We start from the raw sequence: 27548 nt of genomic DNA, 5'->3' as shown, positions 1-27548 counted from the left end.
GTGGGTGTTAATTTGGTGTATGTACATTTTTAAGCCCTCTTTACACTGCCATAGTGAGAAAAAAGTATCTATGAGACCTGTGCAAAGTGGCAAATATTCTCTTTGGATTTGGATTTGGCCAAGTCAGAGGACAGTGATTCAATTCGAAGAGTCGGGTCATTGTCCTGATTCAATTCGGCTGAATCAGATGTGAAAAATTTGGCACCAATTCAGCGCTGTTTCAGAGATTTGGCCATAGACTAAATAGGCAGCTGACAGCTGCCTACAGCTGGTAAGTCTGTTGGGGTTGGGGGAAAGGGGATTGAAGGGGTGTGGGGGAGGGTGGGATTGGGGCTGGGAAAAGCTGCCCAGCTGGGGTGGCCATGGCATGAATGGCGCATGCCCCTGGCAGCTGGGGGGGCATGGCTGTGCTGGTGGCAGCAGGAGCCCAGCAGCAGGAGCCTGCTGGCAGTAAGCATGGAGCTCCCGCAGATGCCACCAGCACTGCCACTGGTAGGAGGGGTGACGAGCACCAACCAGGGATCGGCGACCACCTGCAGATGCCACCGACAGTGTCAGCAATGCCTTTTTTGCAGGGGGTACACCTCCACACTCAGGGGGCACCTTTATGCACCCCCTACACTTTGCCCCTGGGGCTCAGAACTCGGGGGGGAGGCAGGGGAGGACATGGGATGCGGGTGCAGCAGTGCTCAGAGAGGGGGCTCTGCCCTGCTGCCGTTTTCCCAGCTGGGGTGGGGGTTGGGGGTGGGATGCAGGCACAGCTCGCTTCGGGCGGAAGGGGGCAAGTAGCAGCTGGGCATAGCCCCCAACCCAGCACTGCTGCATCCACATCCTTCACCCCCCCACACACACCCCTGCTGGCAAGCAGTGGTAGCGTCTGCCCCAGCTCATAAGCAGCAACTGTGCTCACCCCCCCCCAACCCCGGCTGGCAAGTGGCAGCAGGGCAGAGCCCCCACTCCCAGTGCTGATGCCAGCACAGCAGCTTCAAATTTAATACCTCATTTGACAGGGGTTAATTTAAAGCACTGTACTCATTTTTAAAGTGCTGCAAAGCCATGCACTTCAGTTAAGTCATGGCAATAAAACACTTTAAATGCAAAAAAAAGCCTAGTCTTTGTTTCTACACCTTACTCCTTGAATAACCTTGGTAAAATCAAAATTAAAATGGAAAGCTGCAGGTTGCTTGTTGCCTCTGTCTGTTGCAGCTGCTCCAGGCACCCCAGTATACAGTGTTACACCTCCAGCTCTCTGGGAGGTTTTGCTTTAAGGAGAAAAAGAGTTGCACAGAGAAAACTTTCTGACATACTTCTTGAAAGAAAAGCTTCTGCTAAATTTCTTTCTTCATGAATTGAATGTTTTTAGGAATACAATTGTTCTCAGTAAATTTTAATCCAATTTCTGAGAAGGGAGGTTTGTCTCAAAGTGTAATAGTAATAGATTGTTAGCTTTCAGAATTTACTTTGCAGAGGGGAACTTTTCCAAATGCACCTTGGCTTGTGGGAGAGGGTGTTTATATAGTCTGGAAGAAATTCAAAGGACTTGGCTCTTTTTTCATTCCTAACAGCCAAGTTCCATGCCCTCTGCATTCAAACCAGATGCTTCTTCTTCTATACTGCATGGGAGCCATCCAGGGGTGTGTTACAGAAATCACAAGAGAGAAAAGGTGCCTACTTTCAGTTCTATTACTGGGCTTCACCCTGGAGAAGAGCAAACAGGACCAGTCCCTAACAGGGAAAGTCCTTCTAAGCTGTTGCACCCCTGAACTGGAAGGGATATGTTAATTTGCAATGCTGGGATGATGTATGTTCAGTGCTGTCACATAGATATAGTGCAAGGAGATGCTATGTGGCTCAAAGGTAGCATTAAAAATTTAACTCAGGAGAAATGTTATGGATGCAACTTGCTTGCTTGACTCATGCACTGGTTTTATTCATATTCATTGTAACAACCAAGGCTTGACCTCAAATAGGCATGCAAAATCGTGCAGCATCCCTGAAACCAGGTGGAAGATGTTACAAGAGAGTAGTTTAATTGTATTATAGCTAGAAGAATAACAAAAAGAATAACTAAGAATGACATACAAAGAAAAGAGAACTAGGCCTGATTCTGATCTAATTCGCATAATTTTTACACTGGTTTAACTCACTTGATATCAGTATATCTATTGCTAATTTAGACCAGGAAAAATAGGAAAATCAAGGTTATGTCTTTCATGATTATAAGCCAGATTCTTTGTGAGTGTAATTTCTCTGACTTCAGTTGAGTTTTACTCACTTAAGAGTTCTGTCTCTAGAAAATCTGGCTGTAAAATCGCAAGAAAACCCCAAAACCAGAAAGGTTCAGAAGAAGATTCTGTTTTCAGCAGGATAAAGAGCCTTAAGAGAATATTGTGCTCTGTTTTAGTAACTACTCTCTATTCCTCTGTTTGAGCAATGCATATTATATTTTGATACAACTTCTGCTAAGATCTATGGAAATAATTTCATTGATGTGCTCAAAGAGGTGGATCATAAAATAAGTTTGATTTAAGTTTTGTGAAGAAGTCCAGCTTGAAACATTTGGGGTTAAAATATCTTTATACTAAATGCTCTTACACAATCCAAAAGACTGATAACATTTAGAGAGGTAGGGCAAGATGACAGTTTCTTCCAAGTGATAGCTACTAAAGCAGTATTGTTGTGTTTATCTGGATATGATAGCTTATAACACTCGGTGAAAGGATGAAGTCTAAATGTGCCAGATGTCTCGACTTAAAGTGAAAATCATATATGAAGGTCTGTTGCTGAAAATTGCAATCATTATAAATTCAGAAACTTTTGCATCATTTTATTTTTCTCAAGTATATGATGCAATTGATCTGAGAGGACAGTAGGAAGCTCTTGCTTCACCAGTCCTCTTTTACTTCTCACACTTTACACCAAACATTGTACTTTATCTTTGCACCAAGTTTGGTTTGTGCTAAGCGTTCTTCAAATATTTTGTCCATTTCCTGGTTCTGCTCTTCACTGAAGAGGCTCTTCCAGTCACTCACACCACCTGCAAAGAAGCAACACTGACATTATCCTAACATAGACATAAAATAAAAGCCCAGAAAAAGAAATCCATGTTAATGAAATCCATGGAGTTGCATCAATGCTAAGTAACTACAACAGAATGAAAAACTAGACCCAGAATGTTTAATCACTTGAAGTAACACATGTGCCCATGTACACACATACACATTATATATATATACACATATACATATATAAAATATATTAACATTATATACATATATACATTTTCCAAGAAATGCGAGAGGCAAGGATTTCTTAGGGAAGTATCTTTTATTGGACCAACTATGTAGTTGGGATAAAATAATAGAATTATAGAGAAGTGGGGCTTGGAGGGACCTCCAGAGGTCACCAATCCAACTGCAGCCTGAGACAGGATCATCCCTATCCAAGCCATCCTATGCAATTCATAATTTAAACTCTATGTAAAATTACCATCAACCCTGACACAACGCAGACAAAAAACCCTAACCTGCCACAAGTAAAGCAGGGGAACCATGACAGCCAAGGTTCTGCTTCTACAAAAGGTTGTCAAGATATACTCAAAAGATCCCAGGTAGAGGACCACACCACAGAGGAAGGCAGAAATCCCTACAGTTTATATCAATGTGGCCACATGGTAAAATTCCTTGCTGACCCCAAATATGGTGATTGGTCTGACCCTGAGCAGAGGGGCAAAACCCTCTAGCTAGGAACCTCTGGTTTCTGTTCAACAGGAGCATTGGCACACCCTAGTCAAAATCCTCAGCCTTGGCTATACCCAACATCCAATGTCTGTGAGGTAGACTTTAAAAACACCTGGACACATGTAACAGAAAGCAGGGACCGAGGAAACCACCAAAAACCGGAAGCATGGGAAATACCCATAGTAGAACATAAGCATGGCTACATTCAAATCATCCCTAACTAGTGGCTGCCCAGCCTCTTCTTGAACATCTCCAGTGATGGCAAGTCCACAGTTTCCCTAGGCAGTCTATTCCACTGCTTCACTATTCTCACAGTGAAGAATTTTTGATGAATACCCAATCTAAATGTATTTTGCTGTACCTTCAAGCCGTTGGTTAACCACCTCCTCTCTGCAGCAAGAGAGAAAAGGTGCTCTTCTTTATGGCAGCCCTTCAAATATTTGAAGACTTCTGTCGTGTCCTCTGTTAAGCACCTTCTCCACAAGCTGAACTCACAGATTCACAGAATTTAGGGCTGGAGGGGCCCTCATGAGATCATCCGGTCCAGCCCTCCTGCTCTGGGCAGGAAAGACTGCTGGGGTCAAATAACCCCAGGAAGGTGTGCATTCAGTCTCCTTTTGAAGATCTCCAGGGTAGATGTCTGCACCACCCCCACTGGAAATCTATTCCAGAGTCTGGTCTCATGAACCATGAAGAAGTTTTTCCTTATATCCAGTTTGAAACCTTCTTCTATGAGTTTATGACTGTTGCTCCTGGTTTTCCCCTGGTGCACTTTGGGTATAATTGTTTGCCTAGCCCCTGATGCTCACCCCTTATATATTTGTAAACTACCACCAACCCTCCACCACCTCCCAAAGTCTTCTTTTTTCTAGGCTGAACAGTCTCATATTGGCCAGCCTTTCCTCATATGGCCTGCTCTTCAGGCCTCTAATCATACAAGTGACTCTTCTCTGGACTGTCTCAAGCTTCTCCACATCTTTAAGTGTGGCACCCAGAACTGGAAACAGTACTCCAGCTGCAGCCTTACCAATGCTGAGTAGATGGGAGAATAACTTGCTTAATTTTGCTTGAAATGTATTGGTTGATGTATGTCAGCATACTGTTTCCTCTGCTAACTATAGCATCACACTGGTGGCTCATTTTCATTTTATGGTCAATTATGACCCCCAGGTCCCTTTCAGATGCATGCTAGCTAGCGTAGAACCACAGAGCCTATAAGCTTGTTGTGGATTTTTCTGCAGATGGAGCACTTTTCACTTCTCAGTGTTGAACAGCATCTGGTTCTGGTTCTGGTCCATCCATCTAACTAATCTACCTAATCTGTCTAGATCTGCCTGGATTGTCATCCTACCCTGATGTGTGGCCACACTTCCCCACAGCTTAGTGTCATCAGCGAACTTTGCCAGTGTGCTTTTCACCCCCACATCCAGATCATTGATCAAGATGTTGAAAAGCACTGATCCAAGTACCAAACCCTGGGGGACCCCACTTGCTACCTTCCACCGGGTCAACACATATCCATCTATTATTACACCCTGGGTCCAACCCTGCAACCAGTTTTCCACCCATCTGACCATTGAATTGTTGAGCCCATAGTCCCCTAGTTTTACCTTGAGAGCCTCATGGGACACCAAGTCAAAGGTCTTCCTAAAGTCCAGGTAAATGATGTGAACCTCATCTCTCTTATCCAGGTAGTGAATAACCTGATCATAGAAGGCAATGAGATTAGTCAGACATGACCTACCCATGACAAAGCCATGCTGGCTGTCATTCAGAATTTTGACTTATACTAGCTTATCACATATGAACTCCTTGAGAATTTTTTGGAGGATTTTTCCTGGGATTGAGGTCAGGCTGATCAGCCTGTAGTTCCCTGCATCTTCTCTCCTCCCCTTCTTGAAGATGGGCACAAATTTGGCCCTCTTCCAGTCCTCTGGGAACTCTCTTGAGCACCATGAATTCATGCATCCCAAAGCCACATTCACCTTTTGTACAGCTGCATCATGCTTCAGATTCATATTGAGCCTGTGATACATCAACAATCCCAAATCCTTTTCTATAGTGATGCCATCCAGCCAGGTGTCCCACATTTTGTACTTGTGTTTTTTAATATTCTTCCTGAGGTGTGGCACCTTGCACTTTTCAGCATTGAACTTCATCCTGATAGTTCTAACCCAGCTTTCCAATCTGTCAAGATTCTTTTGAATTGTGCTAACATCCCTCAGTGTGTTCACAGTTCTTCCCAGTGTTATGTCATATGCAAACTTGCACAAGCAGATTTCTATGCCAGAATCCAAGTCATTAATAAACATTTTGAACAGCACTGGTCCCAGGACAGATCCCTGTGGGACTCCACTTAAAACCTCCTTCTATTTTGACATGGATCCATGAATAATTCCCCTTTGCTTGTAGCTACTGAGCCAGTTATTAATTCACCTTCTAATATTTTTTGTCTGAAGCAGACCTTCAGACAATCCTCAATGTCTTTACCCAATAGGGCTCCTGCTTAACATTCAGAAGACTAAGCTCCTCCATCAACAAGCTCTTAATGAGCAATCCCCAGCTCTGGTAATTCAGATTTAAAATGAGACTCTGGAGAATGTTGAGTATGTCCTGTACCTCAGAAGCCATCTATTGCAGAAGGCTGACATTGACAATGAAATCCAAGATCGCCTCAAACGTGCAAGAGCAGCTTTCAGGTGATTAAGGAAATGGGTCTTTGAAGGTTGCCATATCAGCTCGTGTTTTATCAAGCTTGTGTTTTATCAAGCAGTCATGATCCCTTCCTTACTGTATGGAGCTGAGATGTGGACAACATACAGAAGACACCTCAAGTTGCTGGAGAAGTTCCATCAGTGATACCTATGGAAGATCCTTTGAATCCAGTGGAAAGACAAATGCACCATTAGTGTCTTCTTGTAAGCAAATGCTACAAGCATCAAGGCAAAAATCATTTGACATCAACTTCACTAAGCCAGTGATGTCATTTGGATGTCTGAATAGAGCCTCCAGAAACAAGTTTTACTCTCCCAGCTCAGTCAGGACATATGCTCAAGAGGAGGACAGAGAAAGTGCTTCAAGGACATCCTCAAGACCAACTTGGAAAAATGCAACTTCAACATCAGCATCAACTCATGAAAGGCCATCTCCCAGGACCACCCCAAATGGAGAAAAAGTCTGCTGCAAGGATCTTAGTACTTTGAAACCTCATGATGACAACAGGAGATGGGAAAGCAGAAGTGGAAGAAACAGCATACCGTGAACCAAATCAGGAATCTAGAGCCATCCACCCCACACAGAAACACAAGCCCAAGTTGTAATAGAACCTGTCAATCCTGGATTGGCCTTGTCAGCCGTTTTCAAACCCACCCATAAGACAATTACAGAAGACCATCATCCTTGACTGTGAGGGACGAGTTTTGTCTAGCCCACATTTCTCCAATTTGTTTATAAGAAGGCCCCACAAGACCTTGTCAAAGCCTTGCTGAAGTACAGATACATTATATCCACAGCATTCCCTTCATCCGCCCAAGTAGTTAATTTGTCAGAGAAGGAGATCAGGTTTGTTTGATAACTTGATTTTCAAAAATCCACTCTAGCTGCTTGTGATCAGCCTTTCCTCCTCCACACGCTTTCAAATGGCTTTCCTTAGGATATACTTCAGTAACTTCCCAAAGTTACTGGTCTGGTAGCACTGGTCTGTAGTTCCATAGGTCCTTCTAATTTTTTTTTAAAGAGGAGCACTATATTGGCCCTTTTCCACTAGGTCAGCCCTCTGATACCTGGCGCATCACCCACAACTTCATAAAGATCATGACCAAGGATAAGACATCAAGTTGGAAGAGCTTTCAAATGTAAGGCATTCTTCTTCAGGTCTCTAATCACAGGGAGCCAGTCACACTGTAGCAAAAAACAGCAGGGGGAGTTTGGGGAGTGAGACAAATTCTCAGAAGCAGAAGACACACAATAAGCAGAAGGAAAGAAGCTGATTACTGGGAGACTAAGACTTACAAAAAGGGAAGAATGTCATTTTCATCTTTCCTGTGTGGAAAGAATTCAGGAGTAGATAAAAATATAATGTGCTAATAAACAATAAATATAGTAGGCAACAGTTGATCCTCTAGATTGTGGTGTACACATAAGAGGTCTAGTCAGAGGCCTGATGAATCCGTTTGTACAGAGTCCTACAGCCATCACACCAAGACCTTTGAAGTGTACACCTAGGCAAGAGTATGGAGAAGTGGAGGCTGTACAAGACCTACCATCCCCTTTTAGACCATTGAGATAGAATCCAAAGGCCAGACTGAATCCAGATGTTCAGTGCCTCAATGGTTGCAACTTCTGCCAGAGAGCAACAGATAAGCTCAAAGCAAGATGATCCCCGAGCGAGGCAAAAGAGGGAAAGGGGCCAGGAGGCTTCCATGGCTGACCAGAGAAATCCAGGGCAGCCTAAGGGCTAAAAGGGGAGCACATAAAAAGTGGAAACAGGGTGAGATCACTAAAGACGAATATACCTCCTCTGCTCGTGCTTGTAGGGAGGCAGTTAGGCGGGCCAAAGCTACCATGGAGCTGAGGATGGCAACCCAAGTAAAAGACAACAAGAAATTGTTTTTTAGATATATTGGGAGTAAAAGGAAGGCCCAGGGAGGAATAGGACCCCTGCTAAATGGGCAGAAACAATTGGTGACAGACAGGGGGGACAAGGCTGAACTCCTCAACGAGTTCTTTGCCTCAGTGTTCCTAAGTGAGGGACACGACAAGTCTCTCACTGGGGTTGTAGAGAGGCAGCAGCAAGGCGCCAGACTTCCATACGTAGATCCTGACATGGTGCAGAGTCACTTGGAAGAACTGGATGCCTTTAAGTCGGCAGGCCCGGATAAGCTCCATCCGAGGGTGCTGAAGGCACTGGCCGACATCATTGCAGAGCCACTGGCGGGAATATTCGAACGCTCGTGGCGCACGGGCCAAGTCCCGGAGAACTGGAAAAGGGCTAACATGGTCCCCATTTTCAAAAAGGGGAGGAAGGAGGACCCGGGCAACTATAGGCCAGTCAGTCTCACCTCCATCCTTGGCAAAGTCTTTGAAAAAATTATCAAGGCTCACATTTGTGAGAGCCCAGCAGGGCAAATTATACTGAGGGGAAACCAGCACGGGTTTGTGGCGGGCACATCGTGCCTGACCAATCTAGTCTCTTTCTATGACCAGGTTACGAAACGCCTGGACACAGGAGGAGGGGTGGATGTCGTATACTTAGACTTCAGGAAGACCTTCGATACGGTATCCCACCCCATACTGGTGAACAAGTTAAGAGGCTGTGACGTGGATGACTACACAGTCTGGTGGGTGGCGAATTGGCTAGAGGGTCGCACCCAGAGAGTCGTGGTGGATGGGTCGGTCTCGACCTGGAAGGGTGTGGGCAGTGGGGTCCCGCAGGGTTCGGTCCTTGGACCGATACTCTTTAATGTCTTCATCAGTGACTTGGACGAGGGAGTGAAATGTACTCTGTCCAAGTTTGCAGATGACACAAGCTATGGGGAGATGTGGACATGCCGGAGGGCAGGGAACAGCTGCAGGCAGACCTGGATAGGTTGGACAAGTGGGCAGAAAACAACAGAATGCAGTTCAACAAGGGGAAATGCAAAGTGCTGCACCTAGGGAGGAAAAATGTCCAGCACACCTACAGCCTAGGGAATGACCTGCTGGGTAGCACGGAAGTGGAAAGGGATCTTGGAGTCCTAGTGGACTCCAAGATGAACATGAGTCGGCAGTGTGACGAAGCCATCAAAAAAGCCAATGGCACTTTATCATGCATCAGCAGATGCATGACAAATAGATCCGAGGAGGTGATACTTCCCCTCTATCGGGCGCTGGTCAGACCGCAGTTGGAGTACTGCGTGCAATTCTGGGCGCCGCACTTCAAGAAGGATGCGGATAACCTGGAGAGGGTCCAGAGAACGGCAACTCGTATGGTCAAGGGCCTGCAGACCAAGTCCTATGAGGAGAGACTAGGGAAACTGGACCTTTTCAGCCTCCGCAAGAGAAGGTTGAGAGGCGACCTTGTGGCTGCCTATAAGTTCATCATGGGGGCACAGAAGGGAATTGGTGAGTATTTATTCACCAAGGCACCCCCGGGGGTTACAAGAAATAATGGCCACAAGCTAGCAGAGAGCAGATTTAGACTGGACATTAGGAAGAACTTCTTCACAGTTTGAGTGGTCAAGGTCTGGAACGGGCTCCCAAGGGAGGTAGTGCTCTCCCCTACCCTGGGGGTCTTCAAGAGGAGGTTAGATGAGTATCTAGGTGTGGTCATCTAGACCCAGCACTCTTTCCTGCTTATGCAGGGGGTCGGACTCGATGATCTATTGAGGTCCCTTCCGACCCTAACATCTATGAATCTATGAATCTATGAATCTATAAGAATTGCTACTGACTGCCTAATGCCTCACTAAGGCTGTATTTCTGCCAGGGTGATGTCCCTTAGCTTTTCTTCAAACAATGGGTACTCACAAGGTAGCGGGGACTAGGGTTTTGAGGTGCCCTATACTCGTCTTACTCTAGAGGTTACAACATTTTGGTATTTTATAGGAGCTACCCCACCAAGAGTAGGCCCAACATATTGCCATCAGGCCCTCCAGTGGGATGCAGTTTACAGTCCTACACAAGAACAAAACAATAAATATGATGTGTTAAATATAAGTTCATATCTATTGATATGAAATTGATACGTGTCTATTATACAGGGTCTCGCATAACAAGCAGCCTTTTTCATGAGTCATGCTGAAAGAAATAAAATATATCCCACAACTTCACAATGCATAATTTCACCTGAGCAATGAAAAGGAATGACTTACAAGGATGGAAACAGATGTCGCTTTTCATTGTTTTTGTGCCAGAGGTCCATATCCCTTGCTGAGCTACAAATTGTGGCTGCAATTAAGGTAGTATCAATTTGTGCCACTATGGACTGGCAGATGCCCGTTAATGGTGGGAAGGTGTCAGCCTGCATTCTGTAGCCACCCCAGGCAGGAGCTCCAGGGGCTTGAGGGCCCTGATCCCATGCACCCCAGGACTTCCTGTACAGGATTGGGCCCTTCAAGCCCCAAAAGTGCCTGCCCAGTTTTACCTACTTATCAAGATGCACCCTTGGGATCTCAGGCATGTCTTGGTAAGCAGGGAAAGTTGGGATTTGCTTCTTACCAAGATCACCCCCAGAATCTCCATGGATATGTCTCAGTAAGTGGGAAAACCCTGACTTTGAGACTTTGCTGGAAGCTGGTGTGACCCAGCCAGTTGATTGTCAGTGTCAGCCCTGACACTGCACTGGAGCCAGTTTGAGACCCCAATGTAATCCTGGGACTGAAACCAACAGTCAGCTGTCCCCTGGACAACAGTTGGGCCAATCCCAGAACCCCACCATACAATTTTAGTGCAACAGGTATATTCAGCTGTTATTTATCAAAGGAAAAATTAAATGGATTTTCTGCTTATAAATGCTAACATTAAGCATGTACATGTCAGCAGGAAGTGATTTTCAATGCTATTTACTGGGAAATGACAATGTGCATCTTTTTAGGTATTTACCTTTGCGAAAGAGGACATTGCCAAACACCCCATGAGTTTCCTTGGAGTTATTTTTCATAGCCTGGAAGCTGCTCCTCTCTGCAACCTCCTTAAGCTCTTCTTCATTCAGAGGCAATTCAAAGAACTTTGCTATTTTTTTCACTCCCAAAAGTGGGTTCTGAGGAAGATAAGGCATGAGATATTATTCAAACAAAATGCATCATTTCCTTTCCATGGCATTTCTACTTTCAGTGCTAGCGCTACACATTCCTGTAGAATATTTAGAGGACTTCACTGGGAGAGATGATTCACAGATATTGTAGGAGATGTCTGTACAGATATGAACAGTACCTCATAAAGATAACATTCTATATGCTCAATTTTACAATAGGCTCAAGTAGAGATTAGGAAAGCATAATGTTTGAAGCTATGCTGAGATAGATATATGCATACCAATTCAATGAGGAGTTATTTGGGAAATGTGTGTGTGCACCTCATACTGTATCAGAACCCAGGAAAATGTCTTATAGAAATATTCTATTTAACTATTTTCTTCATGATAAACCTTTTACAAAAGTGTGCCAAAAAATCAAAAATTTTAATGCTTTGGCTAGAACACTGATATCACCTCAAAAGATAATATATCAGACTGTCACATCTACAAAAATTCAATAACAAGCACTTCCTGAAGTATGAACTATTCTTTAATCAAGACTACTTGGGGAAATGGGAAAAAAAACAGAGCAGGGGATGTGGGTCAGAGCTTCAAACCAAGGGATCCAGAGGAGGGAAATAAAACAGAAAATCCCCTGGTAGCACTAAGGTTTGAATTAGGGGAGGTGTTGGGGGGCGGGAGGTGAGAGCTGAGCCCCCCATAAGAGACAAGAGTTCCCCTGTAAGATTTGAATACCATAACCTGGGGGGGGTCTCCAATTTCATTAGGGCATCATGATGGGCAGCCCAGATCTTTTTGCAGACCCCCACAAGAGTCGAAGTGTAATGTGAACCGTGGGCAGCACCTACTGCCCAGTTATGGCAGCTAGTTCATTAAGGTGGGTAGCAGAGCTATGACACTTCCAAGGTGCTCATTATTTTATGGGAGCATTATTTCCACATGGCTTCAATAAGGAACACTCCCTGAAGTATACATTATTCTTTAAATAGAATTAACCTCACCTCTTTCACCTCTTCAAATGTTATTGGCATAACATGTTCATCATCAGCATGTTTGTTCCATTCAGAAAGGTAGGTAAAATAAGAACCCCAAGGTACTGGAGAAAATCAAAGTATTAGTTCATTATTTCATTGCTATCAAGAATTTCATTTCTATTATGATCAAGAATGAGTAAAGACTGAATATGTTATCTTAAAATCTGGGTTCAAGAAAAGATTCCTCAGCAGAGAAAATCCCTACTACAGTTCTCTTCCACTCCCTTATGAGGCAATACAAAAGTATCAACAAGATTTCTTCAGAGGTGTTTGCTTCTAAATACTCATAATGGGAGAAGGGGAACAATTCTAATCCAACCTATTACAAAAGTTTAGTCTTAGACCCCAAAGTTAGTCAGCTGTGTGATTTCTTTCTAATTAGGTGCCGAAACAAAGTCAGCAAAGTGGATTTCCTTACAACCCCTTATGTCCTAACTTCATAGTTAACCCAAGTACTTTGAAATCTTATCTGAGTGCTTAAAATTCTTTCCCAAAACCTCTGTACTTTTGGTAATAAAAATAAAAACATGAATTTGAGTTACAAATTCTACATTCTTCAGATGTAATCTACACATTAAACAGTTGGGGTAGCAAAAATAAAGTATAGTACTGTTTCCAATCATGAAGTCTTTGAAGAACTCATCCCAGCTCTCGTAAGTTGGAAATGGAGCCATCACTTTGGAAAACTTGAAAAAAGATGTGGCTAAATCTTTTGGATTTCGAAGCAGCAGCAGTATCTGGATAATTAAAATACGAAGTGATACACAAATACATTTCTGAAGACGAGCATGAGACAACTGCAGTAATAAAAAATTATAACTTTCACTTTAATGACACAATTGGTAACCTCTTGGACCTCACATATTAGACACTGAATTGGATCCTATATGTAGAAGATGCTATTTTTTCACTATCCTTCATTAGACAATGAAGATTTTTGCCTTTTTTTCTCTGATTCATGCTTGTTGGGACCATACAAATTGATAATACACCATCTGTCAGTGTGACTTGTTTGACACCCACATCTTTCATTCCTTTATGGTGAGCTAGATGTGATTAAATGATAAAAGGGAGAAATTCAGCAGTCACACAGAAAAAAATAAATAAATGAAGGTGTTCTCCCAAGTTTTGCTTACATCAAAGCCCCATTTATTTGTGAAAACATCATGAGATCCCATCCACAGTACATCAGGGAACAATTCACTTTACCATACAAGGGATCACTCTCTCACTGGGGACTGTTAGGGAGCAGGATATGCCAGCTTTACTGCCAGAATTGACTGCAGTTTGGTATCATATGAAGTGGCTATATGGTAGCTAAGGGCCTGGCAATAAAGTACCCACACTAAGTATTTTGTATTTATTATGAAGCCTAGAAAACTAGACATCTAAAGAGACATGAATGTTCTCTTGAATTGAGCATGCCTATAAGACATTACAATGAACACTAACCTTGGCTTTATTCGTGAAGACAGACTTAGGTAAATTCTGAGACATGAGGTGAGTACGTATAACTCTTCTAAAAGGAATTTTCTTCATCCGCTTTAACAAAAATTGACAGAAGAATGAAAGGAAACTCTTTGATTTATGTAATGTTGTTATTATTTTCATACGCCAGAATATACTTTTCCAGGTGAACAAGCCAGCCTGGAAAACTCTGCTGTCCTGGTAACCAATTCCATGCCTTATTAGTTCCCTACTTCTTCTGGTACCAATGTACCAATGTGGACTTTGCCATTTGAGAATTTCTAATTGATAGGTCCTCTACCCTCCAACTCTTGAGATTTGGAAAGAAATTTAACCAGTACTAAGTGTGTATATATATATACTGAAAATAAAAGAAAAACTGGAGACATCATTCTATTAGTAGGAAAAATGGCACTTTCAATTTCCTTATTTTTCTTTTTGTATCTTACCAAAGGCTGGGACTTTTGGCTGCTAAGTGGAAACTTAGCTTATTCCTTTTTTTTTCCTCTTTCTTTGTTTATCAACTAAACCAGTGGTTTGAGCTGGGGACTATTGGGAAGGTAAAGGTCCCAGCGGTGCCCTAAAGAAGGCTAGAGACAGGGTCTGAGGTGCGCACACACTGTTGTATACACATGGCCAATTCGTAGACTACTGTGACTGTTTAGTCTGCACACATAGTGTGTGCACTCACATACTGTACACGCTGCTGGGAAACAGATCTGCTGCTTAGAGATGACCAGAAGGGAAAGCATGCTAGCCTTGCTGTACTTGTACAGGGTTCTTTTGTTGTGATGGAGTATTTCACATATGCTTTCAATAATACTGAAAAAGAAAATTTTAGCAATTTTAATAAGTATTCAGGCCTTGCCTGGTATTTTTCAGTATCTCCAATTTCAAGGTAGGGAAATTCATCAAATTCTTCCCCATAGATAGTTGGTTTCACTTCAGTCTTCTTTTCAAATGTTGTTATTAATTCAAGTAGGATATGGCCAAACCAATTTGTACCTGAAGGAGAAAAAAACAAGCAGAGATTTCATTTTAAACACTTGGGAACATCTCTCAGATTTGTTTGGATATACAGCATTTCGATAGGTGCCAAGTAATGGGCAAGACAAATCAATGAGATTACAGTCGATAAACAAATGAAAAGTGTTTCTGAGGGTGTTGTTACTTATTACCTTTTAAGGGCTCTTAAAATTGAAGTGTCCACTGTCCACATATTAGGGCAGGAAAACACTAGCTAGCTGCCTTCTGAGCATCTCAGAGATAATCCTCTTCCAGTGAGGATTATCTCTAACTTGTCATGGGCATCTTATGTTGCAGACATATTAGACTGCTCCACTAGATCAAGATGAGTTAGGAGCAGTCCTTCCATATCCCAAGAAGCACTGTCCCAACCTTCCCAGGTGAATGCTCTTTTTTCACCCCGAGTGACAGTGGGGGCAGCCAGGGGAGAACTAAAGATAAGAATTTCCTCTACTTCTCCTTTGCTCTCATTCCAGGCTCACTCCCAGCCCTCAGGGCCCCCACACTGCCACCCTGCCCAGGATCCAGGCCCCACCGCGACCCCCACCTCCTCTGTCCCTTGGCACTCACCCTTGTCCCCCCCTTCCCCCTGCCATGTCCCCAGCTCCCCACTTATCTGCACTGCTGGCACTGTTATAGAAAAGCAGGCAGGCAGAGAGCCAACTTGTCAGCTCCTAGCTATACCCCTGCTCGCCAGACTCCTAAATGCAGGTCGGAGCAGTGCACATTACAAAGGCAGGGCAGTGGCAGGGCAGGGCCACGTAAATACCAGGGCCATGTAAATACCAGGACAGAGAACCTCCTCAGTGTAAGGTGGGTCAGGGAACCTAAATCCCTGCCCCTACCTTTGGGTAAGTTACCTGAAGAGCTAAAGGGGGCCAGGCATGCTTTGTGAAGCACCTTAGCCTGTAGGGGTGCAAGACCCCAGGCCCTGAGAGTGACAGGGCGGAGTAGTAGGGCCAGTTAAACTGAGAGAAGAGCAGCTGAGTCCCAAGGGGGTGTTTGGCCCTGGACCCCAGTAGGAAAGGCAGTATGTTTGCCCAAGAGGGTGGGAGTAAGGAATTGCCCGGTGAGGGGCTAGGGCTGAGAGAGCCCAGAGTGGGGTGAATCAGTGGTCACCGCCCAGATGAGGGTCACAGAGGACCCAAAAGGCTGGGCCAGGGCTATCCGAAGTATGAGTGGACAAGCCTGAGGATCTCTTCAGAGTAGGGCGGTGGGAGTATGGCCTGGAAAGGCAGCATGTGAGAGGCTGTTGTGAGAGGGGGTGGAGTGTGAGAGGCCCTGGTGAGAGGGGGGCAGTAAAAGAGAGGCCCAGGTAGGGTGGTATGTGAGCAGCCTTACAAAGGGCTATGTTTGACCCAGCTGTAAGCTGGAGCTGTTTATGTTTACAGCATGACATCAGCAAGGCATGGGACATGTGTGGGGATGGTAGGAGTGTGTACTGATTGCCCGTAGTCATTTGGAGTGCATGAGGCTTCAACTACCTGGACATCTCATGAAAAGAGCACTTGGCCAAATCCTAACAGTCACAAAGCTTCCTCATATGTGTGACAAGCTCTACCTGACTCAAGAAGTCTATGGACTAACAAAAGGTAAAGCACTGCTGGACCTAGTACTGGCCAAAGGGGATGATCTAGTCAGTGACCTAAGAATCGAAAGAAAGCTGGGAGACAGTGACCATGAGCTAATCACTTTTACTATCCATCACAAAGCTGGCAAGTCAGTCAGCAATGCAGAAGTCCTCAACTTTAGGAAAGCTGATTTCAATAAGCTCAGGAGGCTTGTTGTCATGGCCCTAAGGGGCCAAGACTTGACAGGGAGGGGAGTCCAAGACGAGTGGTCGCTTCTTAAGGGAGCAATCCTGAAAGCACAAGGGATGTCCATCCCATCTCGGAGGAAAGGTAGCAAAAGGGCTCAGCAACTCCCTTGGCCCAGCAGAGAACTCATGGACCTCGTACATCTAAAAGAGAGGCTTATAAAGGATGCAAGACAGAAATCACCACTAAGGAGGAATATTCTGCACTGATTCATACCTGTAGGGAGTGAAGGTTGCAACTGAACTCCAAACGGCTACATGTATCAAGGACAATAAAAAGCCCTTTTTCAGATATGTGGGGAGTCAGAAAAAGAGCAAGGGCAACATTGGACCCCTGCTAAACCAAATGTGACAACTGACAACCGACACCCACAAAAAAGCCAAGGAACACCTTGAGAGGCTGGACACCTTCAAGTCACCTGGTCCTGACAGATTTCACCCCAGAGTACTTAATGAGCTGGCAGGCATCATAGCCCAGCCACTGGCAAGGTTATTCAAGAACTCATGGCACACAGGTGAAGTACCCAAAGATTGGAAAAAGGCCAATGTGTTGCCTATGTTCAAGAAAAGGAGGAAAGTAGATCCTGGGATCTACAGGCCCATCAGCTTGATCTCAATCCCTGGGAAAATTTTGGAAAAAAATTATCAAAGAGATAATTCTTGACAAGCTGGCTGATGGCAACATCCTGAGGGACAGCCAGCATGGGTTTGTTGCAGGTAGGTCTTGCCTGGCCAATGTCATTTCCTTCTATGACCAGGTGATATACCACCTACACAAGGGAGAAAAGATTGACGTCATATAGCTAAAGTTTAAAAAAGCCTTTGATTTGGTGTCCCGTGATCTCCTCATGGAAAAATGGGCCAATTGCAGCTTCGGCTACATCACAGTCCGATAGCTGGGGAATTGGCTCCGAGGTCAGACCCAGAGAGTGGTAGTTGATGGAAGTGAATCATCATGGCATCCCATGACCAGTGGCACCCCCAAGGCTCTGTCTTTGGACCTGTACCCTTAAACATCTTTATTAACGATGTGGACACTGGTGTTAGAAGGGGACTGGCCAAGTTCGCCAATGACACCAAACTTTGGTGAAGAGCATCCATACCTGAGGATAGGCTGATGACTCAGGCTGACCTTGATAGGCTTAGAAAGTGGGCGGATAAAAACCTGATGACATCCAATACAGATAAATGCAACATACTCCACCTTGGGGAAAAAAAACCCCACATCACGCTTATAGGCTCAGCAGTGCTACACTCGCTAGCACCATGGCCAAAAGGGACTTGGGGGTCATGACTGACCACAAGATGAACATGAACCACTAATGCAATGTCACAGCTGGTAAAGCAAACAGAACAATGGCTTGCATCCATAGATGCTTCTCAAGCAAAACTCAGGATGTCATCCTCCCACTGTACTCAGCCTTGGTGAGGCCACAGCTGGAGTACTGCATTCAATTCTGGGCTCCACAACTCAAGAAGGATGTGGAGAAACTTGAGAGAGTCCAGAGGAGAGCCATGCGCATGATCAGAGGTCAGGAAAACAGGCCTTATAAAGAGAGGCTGAGAGTCATGGGACTCTTCAGCCTGGAAAAGCACAGGCTCAGGGGTGACCTGGTGGCAGCCTGTAAGTATATTAGGGGTGTGCATCAGGATCTGGGGGAATGCCTGTTCACCAGAGCACCCCAAGGGATAATAAGGTCCAATGGTCACAAACTCCTCCAAGACCGTTTTAGACGGACATAAGGAAAAACTTCTTTACTGTCCGAGCCCCCAACGCCTGGAATAGACTTCCTCCAGAGGTGGTGCAAGCACCTACTGTGGACTCTTTTAAGAAATGTTTGGATGTTTATCTTGCTGGGATCCTTTGACCCCAGCTGACTTTCTGCCCCTGGGGGCAGGGGGATGGATTCGATGATCTTCTGAGTTCCCTTCCAGCTCTAATATCTATAAAATCTATGAAGAGCAGCCTCCCACTTATTTGACATCATATTCATTTACCAATAAAGTGTGGCAAGTGAGCAAGGCAGGCAGTTTGCCCAGAGACAAGGGCGGAGCCATAATAGTATCAGACCTGGAAGGTGTCTTTGTCACAGCCAGGGACACAGATCCACAGTCCCCTGCCCCCTGCAGTAACACCCAAGCCCCAGCTGCTGCCCATGGGAGGTGGGAGCTGCTGCACAATATCATGAAGCCTGGCTCCCCATCCCCCACGGGCAGCATGACCAGAGCAGAGCCTCTGGAGTGGGGAGTGTGGGATGCCCACTGTGAGCTCAGAAAGGAGGGCTGGGGTTGGCTCTATACTACTGTATGCACTCCCACGAGGGCACGGGGGGGGCACATGCCTCCCAGATCTGTGTGTGGGGTGGGGTGGGGGCAGGTGCAGGTTGCCCACTGTGGGCTCAGTCTCCCTGCCCTGCTTCACTCCCGTGGGGCCTCCACAGCCCAGCAGGCAGAACCCAGGATGGCAGAGCAGGGCCAGGAGGGGAAACTTGTTGCTGCTGCTGCAAGCCCTGTGCTACCCTGGCAACATGTCTCCTGCCTGCCCCGGAGCAGCAAGGGGCACAGCCCTGCACTGCCACCCCCACTTCTACTGGTCAGGCAGGGGGCACATTGCCAAGGCAGTATGGGGCTATCAGTGGTAAGGAGCTTCCCCACCCAGACCCGCTCTCTCCTGCCAAGCCAGGTCCCACCCACCAGGCTGAGGAAGCCCTGGAAGGAAGACAGCAGGGCAGGCAGCCCCGAGCCCGCAGCAGGCAGCCCTTATCCTCCCCCACCCTGCACCCAAATCTGGGGGTGCATATATCTGTCCTTTCCCCCCCCCGGGAATACACGCAGTGGCAGGGAACCAGCCTTAAACCCACCCCCTGGATGAGCCATGTGCAGCCCTGGCCCTCTCCTTGCTGGGGCTCTGCAGCCATGCATTGGGGCCCAGGGCCACAAGCCCCATGCACCACCCGGTTGGGCAGCAGCCCCAGCCCCAACCCTGCCCTGCCCAACTCCCTCCCTATGGGGGCCTCAATTATAAAAATATACATGGTTAATTATTCATTTATTTGTTTTGCATTATTTTCCAAACTTAATATTTCAATATTTCAAGAAGTTTCAGAAGACTGATTTTTTTTCATAAAAAAGGAAATGAAAAATCTACAAAATGAAGTATTAACCAAATGGCTAATTATATGCAAAAACATAGACTGTAATATCACCTGTATGCTAAGAAAGTACATTATGTTTGTAGTGAGAACCATGCTTTGATTTTCCTGACTTTTGCATATAATCTTTTAACCCTAAGACTACCAATAACAATAATATGTCTTTGGAAAAGAATGTGAGAAGTCATTTTATACCTCCTATAACCTTCATAATAATTTCCTAATCAACATTATTTAATATAAACTATAATAGCTCTTTTGTTTAAAATATACTAGCACCACCATCACCACCACCACCAGCATCATCAACATCGTCATCATCATCTACTTTATATTTTTACAATAAACAAACTATATTCACCTGATTTAGGGAACCCTGCAAGAATCATGTCATCACTTCTGGCTTCAAAGGACTCCATAGCTTTGAATACTTCATAAGAGCAAAGGGTAGTGGGATAGGGAATCCCCTTGTAAGTGAACATCAGGTCTTCACGATCCATAGTGTCAGCAACAACCATTGATTTTTCCAAAATATCAATAAATTTTCGATGGGGCCTTGGCATTTTTCTCTTACCTTCACACACACAAACACACACACACACACACACACACACACTCACTCACTCACTCACTCTTTCTCTCTCTCTCTCTCTCTCTCTATGTGTCTCTCTGTTGATGTGAAGCTGTATGCTGACAGAGCAGGGCACAGACTACCTTTAAATACAGACTTTTTGCTCCACATGAACAGCACTTCACTCCTCCCCCTATCTCTGTCAACAGCGGTCCAGATAAAAAACTTGAACCAGTTCCAACTCATAATATTGACTCTTCTGGGAGCTGGATTGGAGCCCAAAATGGGAAGCAAGCAAATCTGTCTACTGCGTTGATGCTTTAAAGAAGCTGTTAATGTTTAACTTATACATTCTGGTTAATTTTATGAAGAGAGAGCTTCAAATTTACTATCTATTAAAAAAACATTTTGTATCTACTTGTGTTTACAAGCCTTGTTACACATACATGAAAGATTAGAGATAATGAAGAGCAGTTAACTTTGCCAAACTATACTTACTATGACAGGTTAGCAACAGCTGGAGGAATGTTTTCCCCCCTGTGTGTCTGTAGGGCTATGTGTCTGGAGACTCTAAAGGTCCCCAAAATAAAAAAAATAAAATAAAAAAGCAAAGAAGTGAAAAAAGAAGGATTTAAAAAAAGAATTCTTGGGAGGAAAACTGGGAGGGACACTAAGAAAGACTTGGGCAGGATAGGGTAACGGATGAACATACATGTGTTACCCATAGAAGTAGAAGCCTGGCTTAAATGAGAGCCAAAAAATGTTAACACAACTAGAAAAAAACCATAATTGAGGAGACAAGGTGTGTGGTGTAGGAACAGATCTTTTATCTTTAACTGTGTATTTCTCTTACTACTAAATTAAGAGAAATGACCTTTAGAATCCTGTGCAAGATCTTTCTGCCTGCTTGTATCTGTGACATGCTATGACACGAATCTGTAGCCCAGATTGCACACTTGGCTGGAGTTCTGGGACAGGGTATGTTTAAGCTATGAGGGAATATAAGGGATCACAGGGTAAACAGACCATTGGATTCTTGATCCCTCTCAAGATAAAGTGCAAGACAAAGGATCCAGATCCCAAAAGTGTGCATAGGAACAGCAAGTCAAGGCTTGACAGACACTGACAACAGTGCATTTATGGCTAACCTGTTTTAAACAAAAGGCTATTATTTACTATATACTCTCAGCACCCTTGCTCTCTCTTCCACTCCTCATTCCATACCTCACCTTTGTTTTTTCTCCCACCCCTTTCATCTTGTCTTAAACAAGCTTTTTGCAACAGGGGCAGCTTTCAATGTACGTCTATTGAGACCCTAGCACAATGGTTCTCAAACTTTTTAGTCTCAAGGTAGGTAGAGCTGAGACACCCCCTCAGAAAATGCCAGCTCTTTTTTTTAACTCACTTTTTACTACAGAAAAATCATAGAGCAATTCCGCTGCTGCAAAGAACTCAAAGATCACAACAGGTCAGAACGCTTTTAACAATATAGATTCCTATTTGAAATCTCTGGATGGCTCTTGTGAATCATGCTTGCAAATTTAATAATGTTAAAATTGTGTGGTAACTCGGGGCACCCTTGAAAGGATGTCAGGCACCAGAGAGTGCTGTGGGACCCTGGTTGAGAATCACTGCCCTAGAACAACAGAGGAGCAATGTAGGAACTAGCATAAACATCATCATTAAGGAATCTTTAGAATGGGATCTGTTCAGGGAGGAGAAACCTCCAGAAAATAAAATCATGGAGAATGTGGGTGAAATCCTGGAACAATTTACATGAGTAAGTAGGTGTACATAAGTAGCTATGTACCTGCCTGGCCAGCACATAGTATATGTATATGCATTTATACATCCATGATGCATGGGTAACAGGATCCCAAACTGTGTGCAAGTGCCAAATAAGCCACATACAAAGCAGGACAACTGTTGTTTAGGTGCACAAAAGGGAACAGAAGTACACCATGGGCATGTCTACACATACAATTAATGCAACTGAATATATTCCATTTTAATTAAAAATAATCCCAACAGCAGCATCTACATGTGCATTTAAGCACAGTAATTTACTGTACTGCCAGATACCACTTGTATCTGAACGGACTGTCCAGCAGTTCAATAAATTAGTTTACTGCACCCTAACTGCCACGCATATGTAGATGGTGATGATTTACTGTACAGCAAATTAATCTGCTGCTCAGTAAAGGGTGTCATGTAGATGAACCACCTGTGGGCGTCTACAGAAGTTGCTTTTTTCCCATTTAAAGTGTTTTATTTCTGTGTCTTAACAGAAATTCATGGTTTTACAGTACTTTAAATATGACTCCAGAGCTATAAATTAACCCTGATTAAATGAGAGTTTAAATTTGAAGTGCCGTATTCTACAGAACTTTAGCAACCTACAGTATTTTAAATAACTTCTGTACACTGGAGCCTGCCCAGAGCCACTTCTCTGTAGAGTGCCTCCTGCCTCCTAACTGGACAGTGCAGTGAGGCTTAGAGGCCCCTCCCACCAAACACTGCTCTTCTGTGGGCATGTCTACATGTGCAATTAATGTACCTTAAGGTTACTGCGCATTAAAATAAGGCTTGGGATGAAGCCCTGTGGCCAAGCAGCAGCAGCACCCTGAGCTCTCCCTTTGCTTTGCTTTGCTTGCTGAGAGGCTGGGGGAGCTCTCTGTCCCCAGTCCTGGCACTGCTAAGCCTTGCCCCTCTCCCCCCCTGCAGCAGTTCTCCCAGGTCCTGGCACTGCTCAGCTCCTGGATCCCCCCAGGCACAGAAGGGGAGTGGGAGCCAACTGGGCCAGCTGGGGCATGCACTGCACAGGCAGCAGCAGGGCTGAGGGGACAGGGAAACTCTCTGTCCCTGACCCAGTGCTGTGGGAACAGAAAGCTTCCCTGCCCCCTCAGCAAGCAAAGTGAGGGGAGAGTTCACAGCTCTGCTGTCACCCAGCCACAGGGCATTGGCCCAAGCCAGCCCCACCAAGCTGGGTTGTGATCCCAATCTCTGCACCAGAGCTGCAGACCACTCCTCACTCTGCCCCATGTGGCCCTTTTCTGTCTAGGCTGACTGGGAACAAATTGTTAGTTAATCTAGTATCTGTATTTCTTGGTATTTATAAACCACATATTAGCTTAATTTACTGCACAGTAAATCATTCACACATGTAGACAGTGACACCTTGCTGCACATTAGATTAGCTTCATAGTTTGTAAGGCCGGAAGGGACCTTGGAAGTTCATCGGATCTAGTCCCCTGCACCAAGCAGGAAAGACAACTGGGTGACCCCAGCAAGGTGACCATCTAGTCTCCTCTTGAAGATTTCCAGGGTAGGCGATTGCACCACCTCTGGAGGGAGCTTAAATTAGTCCAATGCACAGTAAAGTATCTTGTGTAGATGTACACTGTCATGATTAACAGTGCAGTAACTATAGTGCTATAAAAATGCTCTAAATTACAGCACTGTAGAACATGCACAGAGCCCTTCTGTACACACCCTCCCTAAGTGTTATATTCTCTCAGACTGCAGAGGAAGGACTTCATTGACTTCAAGGGAGCTGCCATTTTATACTTTCAGGAAATTTGGCAGTTTGATTTTAGTACTGGTAAATATCTCCTCCATGACAAGCTGGTCTGGACTCTAAAGAGGGAAAATGGTATAGTATAAAACATATGATCTCACATTGTAAATATCCATAGCAATTTTTAATGAAAATTCCTACAAGGCATTTCATGGATCCACAAACATCTAAAGGATGGCATAGAATATTTTTTGGCAAAGAACTCCAATAATCAGAAATGTGCCCTGGGTGACATTTGTAAAAAATCAGAAAAATAAGTGGGCAAATCTAAGGGCAAGTTTCTACAAAAATATATTGGAATATTTTTGCCAAGTTGTCTTGACTGCAACTGTATCTATCCTGCATACAGAAGTTCCTTTCTAGTCACCTTTTTTGGTCATCTACATGGCATTTTTTAAACTCACATGCAGGCAGTAATTCTATTCCTGGACATCTGGTCTTGTATGTATAGATGACTAGGTACATACGCAGATTGGGCATGTTCAGTAGGCTCCACATGAGCCTCATGTATAACCATGACACATATGTTCTCTCCTTGTGGATGTGTGCCAGCCTTAATTGCCTGAAAATGTAGTTCTCAAAGGGGGCTTGAATCTCTGTGTCTCTGACTTCCCAGCACCACAGTCTAATCTCCACACCTGAGGTCAGCCATTATCCAGCCCCTTCTCTGACATTACTTTTGAAGCTGGGCCCCTCAGCAGCCAGCAAAGAGAGGTATGTGGGTGATATATAGGGCCAAGGGAAAGCAAGTAGCCCAGAGGGTGTATGTCTCAATGAAGTGACCCATAGTCTGAAAAAGTGGGTGCCATTACTCCCAGTGAGGCAGAAGCTTCCCCCTACACTGCCCTACAGGTAGTTTTTCCAATGACTAAGTTAGTGTCTATCTTTAAAAAGGAAAAAGGTCTTGCTACTGTGTTGCCTGTGATTTGATGGTTAGAGAACTGTGATGATAGACAGCCAAAGACCCAGGATCAAAGCTTCTCTGAGGATGTGGAGCTTGGGACCTGTGTTCTCAGGCCTCCCAGGAAAGTGACTTAGGCACTCAACTATTGATGGCCAGAGACAGGAATAATCTTGCTCTCCCTCTTGTCACGTTGCATACCTAGGAATAAAATCCTTCTGGGTGAATAAATGCTGCAAATAGCCCCTTATGTTACCAGGAAAGACTAGAATGCTGCCTTTAGACAAAGAACTCTCCTATTAGATATGAAAGTAGTCATATGTATCAGCACATACAGGCCACAGCCACCAAACACCATAAGATAAGAGTCTGACCTTGTCTATGCCTGATAATTGTAGTTAAGAGAAAAAATACTGTGCACTTTTCTTGCAGTTGACATCAAATATTTGAACAAAACCGTACCTTGAACCCAGCCATGTAAACATTATGTAATGATGGTTACATTTTTACGTTAAGCTCCTTAACTTACAAAATATAGGGTATTATGCTTCAAATTTCAGTTCAATGTTCTGTTTTCTTAGCTGGGACTAAGACTTAAATCAGATGTTGTGCCTCACCTAGATGTGTTTATATTAGGTTTTGTGTATTTGGCTTTATGTTACACCAGGATTTACACTGTTTGTACAGCACAAAGCCCAGAAGGGCTTGGACTAAGTCACAGTCTCCTGACACTACTATAGGACTAATACTGAATAAGAAGAGGGAAAAATTCAGATAGCTGGCTAGAATTACAGATAATATTGCGTTTGTATTCTTATTTCAACTTTTCAATCACCCATGACTTGCACAAACATTCACCTTGTCTGTGGCCAAAGGGACATTTATTTTAGAAAGACAGAACAAACATCATCCTATCACATTTAAATAAGAAGAAAGAGAAAATATACTCTTTTCATTATAAGGAAATTCTTGCTTTTCTTACTCAGTATTACTCCTATGGTAGTGTCAAGAGACTGTGACTTAGTCCAAGCCTTACTGGGCTGGGCACTGTACAAACAGTGTAAATTCTGGTTCATTGCAAGTAAGGGGATATGAGGAGTCCCCTCACATCTCTTCGTAAGTTTCTAGTATTACCAGAGATGGTGTATAGGAAAAAGCAGCCACTGGCCTACTATTGCCCTTCCTTCACATGCAGGTGGGCAGGAGTACGGTGTGGGCTCAACCCTTTGTGCTGTCTTCAGAAGACACCAGCCAATATTTTGAAGCTGACTCAGAATAAGAAAGTAAAGGAGCTAGCAGGGATAACTTCCCTTTCTGGAGAAAGATTGAAGCAGGACTCTGAGTCACCTTAATGTTGTCCTTGGCACAGTTATATGCTGCCCTTTACAGAGGATGGACTCTAGGTTCACAGTTCAGCTGAGAGTAAAATGACACTGACTTAAATTCTTACCAAGCAAAAGGATTTTTTTAATTTCAATAGCTTGGTTGTTGACATTCCTGAATGACAGCTTTGAGAATGTAGTGTTGCAACTCTTTTGGACACTGTCTTTCAAAAGTATGTTGCCAGGGATTAGCAGCCTATGGTCTGCAGGCCAAATCTGGCCTACAGAGTCTATTGATTTGTTCTGTGGATGTGGGGCTATAGTGGCATTGGGCAGCGAGTTCTTCAACAGAGCTTGCTTTCACTATCCTGGCCTGGAGAAAAACAGTGGCAGCAGGTGCAAGGAAAGTAGCAGTGGCAGGCACCTTTCCTGTGCTGGCAGTGGTCACTTTCCCTATGCTGATAGTGAGGGAAGCAGCAGCAGGCACGGGGAGAAGAAGCAGTAGTGGGTACAGAGGAAAAGCAGTGGTGGTGGACATTTTCCCCATAGTGGAACAGAGAAAAGTGGTAGATGCCCATGTTTCCCCTGCCAGTCACAGGAAAAAGGGGCAGCAGTGGCTGTCCCCCCTAGTACCTTGCCATCCACCTACAGGCTCACCTCTGACCTAACTGGGTCAATCCAGCCTGCAGCCTTAAAAAGTTACTTATTACTGATGTAGCCACATGAAAGGCATTTCTTTAGCAAATGTTGCCCACTCTTTACTATATATGAGCAGTGTCACTTTAAAAATCTATGGTGCATGGTGATAAAAGTTGTTTTTATCCCCAAATCATGCACTTTAACAGCTTTGTGGTACTAAAAGTGATCATTACAATGTCATTGTTTAAAGAGAAAAAATTAAACTAAATCATAGTAAAATTCAAGGCTGGTAAAAAAATGATCTCTCTCAAAAGAAAATTAGATTCTTAAAACATTCAAGTAGTAAAGCTGGAATCAAGTACTACATAATTTGTCTTGATTTCTGCAGAATCAGCTCATCCTGTGGGAAACTTCTGTCAGAAATTATGCTTTAATCTTCATGGTTTGCAGTACTTCTTGTACATTATCTTGGCTCCCAGTTTTGTTTCTGCTAAACACTCTTCAAATTTTCTCTCCATCTCTTGGTTTTGAGCTTCAGTAAAAAGGGTCTTCCAGTCACTAATAGCAC

At 44.2% G+C, this 27548-nt stretch overlaps 2 protein-coding genes across 6 annotated transcripts in view; both read right to left on the bottom strand.

The window, feature by feature from the left end:
* Window positions 1–1905: 1905 nt before the first annotated feature.
* Window positions 1906–20636, bottom strand: LOC102575272 (sulfotransferase 6B1). 3 transcript variants are annotated; one of them, XR_009455687.1, is made up of 8 exons: window positions 20332–20636; window positions 14845–14981; window positions 13962–14051; window positions 13120–13246; window positions 12477–12571; window positions 11322–11478; window positions 5351–5443; window positions 2949–3037 (listed from the first exon to the last, which is right to left on the bottom strand). XR_009455687.1 is itself a non-coding variant. In XM_006259387.4 (7 exons), the coding sequence occupies exons 1-7, from the start codon at window positions 20531–20533 to the stop codon at window positions 2907–2909; spliced, it is 939 nt and encodes a 312-aa protein (XP_006259449.1). In that variant the 5' UTR covers window positions 20534–20636; the 3' UTR covers window positions 1906–2906. The 3 variants fall into 3 exon arrangements, 2 of the variants coding, with proteins under 2 accessions (XP_006259449.1, XP_019335432.1); XM_006259387.4 differs by lacking the exon at window positions 5351–5443 and having other exon boundaries at window positions 1906–3037; XM_019479887.2 differs by lacking the exons at window positions 5351–5443; window positions 13962–14051 and having other exon boundaries at window positions 1906–3037.
* Window positions 20545–27548, bottom strand: part of LOC109281243 (sulfotransferase 6B1) — a 34567-nt gene continuing 27563 nt past the window's right edge. For all 3 annotated transcript variants that reach the window (XM_059715087.1, XM_059715083.1, XM_059715089.1), the window contains one exon: window positions 20545–27548. In XM_059715087.1, coding sequence (XP_059571070.1) covers window positions 27418–27548 — 131 coding nt within the window. In that variant the 3' untranslated portion in view covers window positions 20545–27417.

The sequence above is a fragment of the Alligator mississippiensis genome, chromosome 1 (genome assembly GCF_030867095.1).
Source record: "Alligator mississippiensis isolate rAllMis1 chromosome 1, rAllMis1, whole genome shotgun sequence".
NCBI lineage: Eukaryota > Metazoa > Chordata > Crocodylia > Alligatoridae > Alligator > Alligator mississippiensis.
This window is presented reverse-complemented; position numbering and strand designations above follow the sequence as displayed.